Source organism: Thunnus maccoyii, chromosome 17 (assembly GCF_910596095.1).
Source record: "Thunnus maccoyii chromosome 17, fThuMac1.1, whole genome shotgun sequence".
NCBI classification, from domain to species: domain Eukaryota; kingdom Metazoa; phylum Chordata; class Actinopteri; order Scombriformes; family Scombridae; genus Thunnus; species Thunnus maccoyii.
The window spans coordinates 15587718-15596907 of NC_056549.1; the positions used below are offsets into that span (position 1 = coordinate 15587718).

Below are 9190 nucleotides of genomic sequence, written 5' to 3' on the forward strand. Positions count from 1 at the left end.
CTATCGATGCTGGGCTTCAAGGGAAAAAGACAGTAAAGTTATTCGTCATACTCACTCCCCGCCCACTGATATAAAAGCAGATGTAGTAAGTGTAGTGGTGAACTTGTCCTGATATGCCTCCCAGCTGCGAAGATGACAGATTTTGCGCACACATCACGCTTTCAAGATAACGTTTTGACAGTGGACTGCGTGCTCTCCGGTGAAGTTGGACTCTTTACAACCAGAAAATGGGATACAACCACCTGTTCCCTGTGAGGACGGCTATTCTCTGGTCGCTACTCTTATGTAAGTCAGGTAAGTAGTTTTAAAAAAAAAATGTCCTCGTGGTTTCACAGAAAAGAAACGTTTATGTCAGTCGCAAAAGCAAAATGTCAAGTTTAAGCATAGATTTTACCAGGGACAATACTAATTGTGTAATACACGACAGTCTGTGTGCTACCACACATTTATACAGATTGCTGATAGACTGAGGAACTGATAAACTTCCACTTTAAAAAGGACAGAATTACTAAAAGTCGCTACCTGTCGTTCCTCTCACCTGCGCGCTTTTCATCCACAACTCCCACAATCTTTTTTCCCATATTTAGATAAATCATCGCCTGGTGTGAGAGAAAGGTCTGTTTGTTTTTCACACCTTAGTACTGTGCTACAGTGCCCCACCAGTATTAATGTTCTCTTAAAGCAGAACTATGACCGCCAAAAATTTACTCTGAATGTTCTTCATTGCATATTAATGTAGGAAACCCTTTTTCAACAGTCCTTGGTCACTTATATTTAGTTTTACTGAAACTAGCTGGCAAAATACTGAAGGTGTACAGGAGGTCTGGGCAATATATTGATATTATATCATTATCGTGATATGAGACAAGATATCATCTCAGATATTGGATATTGTAATATGATATGGCTTAAGTGTTGTCTTTTCCTGATTTTAAAGGCTGCATTACAGTAAAGTGATGTCATTTTCTGAACTTACCAGACTGATCTAGCTGTTCTATTTTTTGTCTTTACCCACTTAGTCATTATATCAACATTACTAGTGATTATTTATCAAAAGTCTCATTGTGTAAATATTTTGTGAAAGCACCAATGGTCATCCCTACAATATTTTCATAATATCGATATCAAGGTATTTGGTCAAAAAATATTGTGATATTTTATTTTGTCCATGTCGCCCAGCCCTGGTGTAGTCTAGTAGTAGTCTATCTGGAAGTTTTCCTTGGCAATGTCAATTCAGAAATTGCCAAAGAGATCAAAACTGTGCACATTAATTGTATGATGCGTAGTAAACATCAGAATGAAATTCCTAAACTCCAGCAATGAAGTGCAAGAGTTGTAGAGCTGCAACAATTAGTTGATTAACCAATTTGCTATTTTGATAATCTAATAATGGTTTTTCGTCAATTTCTATGCAAATATGCCAACATTTTTGCTGGTTTCAGCTGCTCAAATGTGATGATTTAATGCATTTCTGTCATTAGTTATAGTAAATTGATTATCTGTGGGGTTTTGCACTATTGGTCAGACAAAATTAGACTTCACCGTTGACTTTGGGAAATTATAATGGACATATCTCACTATTTTCTGACATTTTATTGACAAAACAATTAATCGATGAATTGACAAAATAATAAGCAGATTAATCAATAAAGGAAATAATCGTTAGTTGCAGCCCTGGAGAGCTGGATTCAGCAGCTTTTACATGAACATGTTTCCCTTTCGATTCAACCACATGTGCATAAACTAGTGCCCACTATGTCTTTTTGTAAAATGTGTGAGAGGAGATTTAAAAACACACTGAAATATTAAATGTAGCTTTAAGTTCCCGGCCTCCATCTGTACAGGTACAGTGTAGGTCCACTTATTTTCTCATTATCACGCTGAGTGAGTTCAGCTGGTGAGTCTTGCAATTTTAGTAAACTCACAGAAAATTGTTGCATTTTTTTTTTTTAGTAAACTTTTTATTGTAAGTATTTGACAGTCCAATTTCACCGAGAGCGCCTCTGGCCTGAGAAGCTGCTGACCTGGTCAGCGTTTCATACACCTTGCCTAAGGGGTTTGGCTACAGTCCAACATCCATGGCCCAGTGTGCTGCATGTTGGAGGTGTCATCTCATTTCAAGTCTGTGCTGGCAGGAGTCTTTGATCTATGACACCCAAGAGCCTTTTTTCAAGCCTCACATCTGGTCCTTCCCAGATGCACGGACAGATGAACACACACGCCACCCTGACTGTCAAGAGAGCAGATAGAAGTCTCTGGTGCGTGCTTGTTTGCCAGAATGAAATTAGCTCATGATGGTCAGAGATGAGCACAAGTGTACCTTGGGCAAATTAAATGTGAATTCACATACTTAACCATGTCCATTACCTCTTTTCTACCACTACTGAAACATTTTTATGCCACCTAAATAGCCACCATGATATCCACAGATGTCCTTTTTAAGACAAGCATTTGTTTGGTTTGTTTGGCAATGCATCTGCATATTGGTCCAGCCTTTCTCTGCTAAAGCCCCTCATGCCAAGCAATTAACATGGGCAATAAATCACCTCAACAGATTAGCATGTATGCCTCAGGTTATCTCTGTGTAGCATTTAGACCCTCACTTGGTTACCCTCCATTGGACTACAGTCCAATGTCCTACAGTAATGAGTTATGAAGACTTGTCCGTGTGGTCTTCAGAACCACAACTCACCCTTGGACAGGTAATGATGTGGCCTTGGCTAAGCAACCATGACTGCTGCCAGATGCAGGTAGTCCAAGGTCTTGTTTTAGGATCCTTGATGGAAGCACACTTCATTGGGCTGCGTTATACCCTCACACTGCCAAACAGAGCTCAGATAAAGTGGGTGTTAATGGCATGTAAACCCAATGGCATCTAATTAGATATCTTTATATTGATTTTTCAGGTTTGGCTTTGGTGTGATGCTTTCAAATGACCTTAAATAAATCCAGAGGCGGAATTTTTTTTTTACATTAATCATGAAATGTTATCCAACTGTAAAAATATGATGACTTAATGTTATAACAGCAGAATGAATGACTAACGCAGGTCCACATGTAGTGTATACACTAGAGCCCAATCAATAAATCTGCAGATATTAGCTTATCGCTGTTATTGGCAGTATTGGCATATATGTGAGTCAATAGATAACAAGAAATTGCTTTACTGTAATGCCAAAGATATGTTTGAGGTAGTTTAAAACAGTAACGCCATTACATAGTATTTTTTACAGCTGTAAAGTGTCCCACTCAGTTCATATTTTGGGGCTACAACTAACGATTATTTTAATTTCCAATTAATTTGATAATTGCTTTTTCTAATAATTTGGCATATGAAAAAATGTTAAAAATCCATCACAAAGTCCAAGGTGACGTCTTCAAACAGCTTTTTTTATCCAACACTCCACAATTCCCAAAGATATTCAGGTAAATATCATTTAAAGAAAAGCAGAAAATCCACACATTTGAGAAGCTGGAACCAGGGAATGTTTGGCTTGAAAAATGACTTAAACAACCTGTCAGTTATCAAAATAATTGCTAAGTTTCACAAGTTGTTTCATCGACCAATCATTTTAACTCTAGTATCTGCTTCAAAAATCCAAAATCAGTCTGGCTATAGTACACACTCACACCCAAGCACACACTAATGTGACTCCCCACTTCAAGTGAAAACTGTCAGTTAATTGTTTTATGCATCAGTTGTAACACAGAGTGACAGACAGCTCGACAATAAACAACCATCAGTACTGAGAAATTAGCTCACCTCCGCTTAACTCTAGCATGTAATGATGTGTGTAATTGACTCTGACTACACTGATGGAGGGGAAACGGTAATCCCAGAGGGACGGGATTCCTGTCTATTTCCATGCTATTCATTCTGCAGAAAAATAATACAGTGACTCAGTCTAAGGCTGTATGCAAATCTGTCTAGACTGCATTTTCAAAATCAATTTGATTAAGCCACCTCTCACCGTGAAGCCACCTATAACAATAACACCTCAGAGATAAAGTCAGAGCTGAAGTGGTTGTTGCAGCCAAGGGTGGAGAACAGATACTTCCCCCGTCTCCACCTGCTCACCTTGAGAGATTTTAACAGGCGATCCGCATGGAGAGCTAAGATCAAGAGATCAAAAGATTTGCTAAGAAGTGGAAAAGTCGATAATACTTTACCAAGAAAAGTCTTAGATGTTTAGAGAGGGCTTCTGTGCTTAGACTCGATACATTCACAGGACCAAAAGCCACAATATTACACCAGCCTGATTTACTAAGTGGAGACTAGTGGAGACACGGATGAGAGAACATGGATATGATTCTTACATACACTGCAACTTCCTCACTGCTGTCATCTTCCATATCACTCACTCTCCATTTAATCTTTACATTCTCTATATACCATCAATTAACTGCTGAATGGCAGTTAATTGATAATATAGAATGGAGTTAAAACTGTCAAAATGACCTTGATGTCAAAATATCAGGGGACATTTGCTCTAGAGCCCGACCGATACATTGGTCAGCCGATATTATTGGCCGATATTGCCTATCACAGATACATATATAGGTATCGGCGCTGATATATATGTTTGTTTGTTGTTGTTTTTTTAAGTTATATAGGCAGTATTTTATATATGTTTGATAGTTTCTCTTAATTAAAGTTTAATATATACATATTTTTGGTACTTTTAGTTTTTTTTATTTGTAGTTATTTATAATTACTAAATTCCCAGGGAAGTTTATTGTTGTATAAAATGACGTCATTTTATACGATAACGTTTGTTCTAATATCAGTTACTTTAGTTTTGGCTGATTTTAAATGTTGAAAAAACATTATATTGCACATGATTCCAACAGAGAAATAGTTTCAAGACATATTTTATAGATTAATTAACTGCATATTTACATCTAATCTCGAATTTAATTTGTACAATCTTGAATAAATGTGACAAAGCTGTATCTGTCTCCTATAAATGTTTTAACAGAGTGGATACTTTTTAAATTAAAGAAAATAATGATTTATCCACAGTTCTCTGTCATGAGAAGACCCACTCACATGCCGAGGATGAGCTTTTCAAGACGCTGTTTGCTGGTTACAACAAGTGGTCGAGACCTGTGCCAAACATCTCTGATGTGGTCATTGTCAAATTCGGACTGTCCATAGCGCAGCTCATTGACGTGGTGAGTCTTTACCTTTAAGTCACACTTTAACTCTGTAGGTTTTACACTATATGAGGTTTTCAACGGTATGTATGTAACAGTATGGAGCAAAAACCAACTTTTGGAAAACTAGAATATGCACTTTCTGCCCTGTCACAGCAAAAAAACTCTTACACAACGCTTCACATCCATCAAGTTATTGAACTAAAGTTGCTGCAAGTTATATTTGACTCTGCTTTCACAGACTTCCAGCAACCTCTCACATACTGTATATTCTTCTGTCCTGAACCCTGAGCTGACAGTCTTGACTCTACCTATCTCTTTCCCACTCTCTTTGTATCTGTTAGGATGAGAAGAACCAAATGATGACAACCAACGTGTGGCTAAAACAGGTTAGAAAAAACATGTTGATTTATCTGTTGATATATCTGTTATCTTCAATTTAAACAATGTTCAATGATGATTTTGTTTTCCTCTGAAAGCATTTGGCAATATAACATGTTAAAAATATGAAACGCTGCCCTAACAGATTCTGTATGACATAATTTAAAAAGTTATTGCTTTGCAAACAAACACACCTACTGTATATTGTGTTTATCTCACAGGAGTGGAACGACTACAAGCTTCGCTGGAGACCGTCTGACTATGACAATGTGACGTCCATAAGAGTGCCATCAGAGCTCATATGGGTACCAGACATCGTCCTCTATAATAAGTGAGCAAACATACCACAAGAAAACAATAACATAAGAATGTTAAAGACACCTTTTTTATGTTTTGCATGACCAGAACAAGCCACTGTTTCTGTTTACAGTACTCTAAAGTTAAGGTTTTTGTTATCATACCATCGTACAGGATGCACTCAAACATAATAGCTGAGTCTAACAGTGACTCATGTACATAGATGCCTGTTGAGTGGATGATATCTGGTTTGAGCATGACGCCATCTAGTGGACTTCTCAAATACTCCTCTGCTCTCTGCTATGATTTCCATATCCTGACATTTTAAGACAGCTCTAGTTCAAATTATATAGCATAAACAATTCTTTCAATTTGTAAAGTATGTTAAACATTTCTGTTAACTTCATTTGCATTGTGCATCTATATCTACTGGTGCAGCATACTCATTTAAAAGTGAGGATAATTTCTACATGTGCACTGCTTCAGTTTGAAACATATTGTTTAATCCTTTTCAGAAATCTCTCCTTTCTCCTAAATGCACCTTATGGTAGTCTCACATAGCCAGACCTATCTCCACAGCGCTGTGCCAGCGCTGGAGATTAAACCAAGAAGGATAATGGAGTTCTGCTACATTTAGTCTGTGTAATTAAAATCTGTAAGTGAAATTAAAAAGGTGTGAGACTGATGAAATGATAAAGACTCCTCATTATGTAGAGAAGCTATTATCACCATTAAGCGATAAATGGAGAGAAGATTGCTGGAAAATGATAACTATTTTCACTGTATGATTTCTAAAATTAAAATAAAAAAAAGATTGGCAAAACGGTAGTAAAACTCATCATAATGCAGGATATGATTGCTTATCTTTTTTTCCTAAATCAGCCTTTGTTCTCATATATTTAAAACTAAGGTTTCACTTGTCAACATTACTCATATGACAATGTCTACTCTTCCAGCGCTGATGGAGAGTTTGCAGTGACCCATATGACAAAGGCTCATCTATTCCACACGGGCAAAATTCGCTGGGTCCCGCCTGCCATTTACAAGAGCTCCTGCAGCATCGATGTCACCTTCTTCCCCTTCGATCAGCAGAACTGCAAAATGAAGTTTGGCTCTTGGACCTATGACAAGGCCAAGATCGACCTGGAGCGAATTGAAAACACTGTGGACTTGAACAACTACTGGGAGAGCGGTGAATGGGCCATCATCAACGCTGTGGGGACGTACAATACGAAGAAGTACGACTGCTGCCATGAGATCTACCCTGACATCACCTACTTCTTCATCATCCGAAGGCTTCCTTTGTTTTACACCATAAACCTCATCATCCCCTGTCTGCTGATCTCCTGCCTCACTGTCTTGGTTTTTTATCTACCCTCAGACTGTGGTGAAAAGATCACTTTGTGTATCTCTGTGCTGCTGTCCCTCACTGTCTTCCTCCTCCTCATCACTGAGATCATTCCATCCACATCCCTTGTCATCCCGCTCATTGGCGAGTACCTCCTCTTTACTATGATTTTTGTCACCCTGTCCATCGTCATCACTGTCTTCGTGCTCAATGTGCACCATCGCTCTCCCAGCACTCACAAGATGCCCCGCTGGGTCCACTCTGTGTTCCTGGACTTGATCCCACGCTGGTTGTTCATGCGACGGCCTGCGCCAGATGGCCGGCGTCGCAGGCTGTTGCTGCTCCAGCAGGAAGCAGCAGCAGAACGGCGGCAGGGCCGGATAGCCGGGTACAAATCTGGCAACTGCCTCAGCACCTCGGCTAACTGGTTAAGAGATGGGAATACCTTGGAGGACCCTGAGAGAAGCTGCTATGAGGACTTGGAACTGGGAACACTGACGTCATATTTCTCCTTCCGTCCTCCTTCACCCAGACCGCCAGGTTCAACTCCGCCACCGCAACAGAAAAACCCGCAGAACAGCCAGAACCGGCAGGAGGGGGTTGGAGGGACGAACAGACAGTTAACAGGGACCAGAGTCAATCCCACTCAGCGGCCGACTAAAGTTGATAATACAGTATCAGACTCAGCATTCCTGCTTTCACCAAGTGTTATGCGTGCTCTGGAAGGAGTGCACTACATTGCAGACCACCTGAGGGCTGAGGATGCGGACTTCAGTGTAAGTATCCATAAAAAAACACATCTGCTGTTATCAGAGGGGCACTTGAAACACAAAACATTAATTTGCATCACTGTCAGTCTGCAAATGTTGATGATTTACTTCATCGTCCTCAATTACAGTAACTTCCTCAGAGTATGTGGATCATGTTGAGATAAGTGCTGTACTGTTTGCCACATGTCTAAATGCACTTTGTTATACGGCTTTTACCATAACGATTTTCCCTCTCTGTTGCTCTTCATTCAACACAGGTGAAAGAGGATTGGAAGTATGTCGCCATGGTGATTGACCGCATCTTTCTGTGGATGTTCATTATTGTGTGCCTGCTTGGGACCATTGGCCTCTTCCTGCCTCCTTGGCTAGCTGGCATGATCTAGAGCTTATGAGGAAGAGTCAAGTAGAGAAAAAAAAAATCCATAATCATCATCACTGGGTGATGTTTGACATTTAAAATATAGCTGAACTCTTCAAGACAGGGAATGTTACTGGCCTCAGGGCTGTAATGACCTCCACACACCACCAAACCAAAATTACGAATAGAGAACTTTGCTATTTTTAGATTCTTATCATCAGTGGGGCACTTTTGTACAGCGTTAACTTTGGGACCTCTTAGACTCAGCATGTCAGGCTCAGCTAACCAACTTTCATCTGTATGTTTTCTTGTACCTCTCATGTATAAGCAAACATTTGGGTCAGAAGTAACAATCAGTTTTTCTAAAAGATTAATTAAACTGCAATGTTTGAAAAACCCAGAAGGTAGTTTAAAAACACTTACTCTCTGTCAGTATTTCCAGAATCCCCAAAGACTCTTCTAACCACCTAGATGAAAAAATATGTTGCCTGTTAAATCATAAGAAAGATTTTTAACCTGTTTGCCAAGTTGTCCCCCTCTTTCTGTATCAAAACAAAGATGGCAGCCCGTCAGCTACCTGGATAGGAAACAGTCGCAATTTTGGAAACAAATTAAAAATCTTTTTAATTGTGCAGCAGACAGAATTTATTTTATCCAGATGGTTAGAAGAGTCTTCTAACCTTGTGGGTTTTTCAAACTTTGCCCAGTTCATTAGCTTCTAGAGAAACCTCTGTGACCCAAATGTATGCTAATACATGAGAGGTACAAACTGGGGCTAACATTAGCATGCTAACATACCTCTAGCATAATTACCAATTTTTGAATGTTAACATGCAAATGTTTAATCTATTATCTCTTCAGCAGTTAGTTAGTTTAACA

At 39.2% G+C, this 9190-nt stretch overlaps 2 protein-coding genes across 2 annotated transcripts in view; one reads left to right on the forward strand and one right to left on the reverse strand.

Annotated features, from left to right (window-relative positions):
• Window positions 1-8823, reverse strand: part of baalcb (BAALC binder of MAP3K1 and KLF4 b) — a 105584-nt gene extending 96761 nt beyond the window's left edge. Inside the window, exons 1-2 of the mRNA XM_042390060.1 lie at window positions 8735-8823; window positions 8170-8338 (exon numbers count right to left, since the gene is read on the reverse strand). The gene's annotated coding sequence lies outside the window, so the exon portion shown is untranslated. The remainder of the gene's footprint in view (window positions 1-8169; window positions 8339-8734) is intronic.
• On the forward strand, window positions 211-8738 carry chrna2b (cholinergic receptor, nicotinic, alpha 2b (neuronal)). Its single transcript, XM_042390057.1, has 6 exons — window positions 211-285; window positions 5024-5175; window positions 5502-5546; window positions 5760-5869; window positions 6792-7959; window positions 8211-8738. Exons 1-6 carry the CDS (start codon window positions 228-230, stop codon window positions 8334-8336), a joined length of 1659 nt encoding a protein of 552 aa, XP_042245991.1. The 5' UTR covers window positions 211-227; the 3' UTR covers window positions 8337-8738.
• Window positions 8824-9190: the final 367 nt, after the last annotated feature.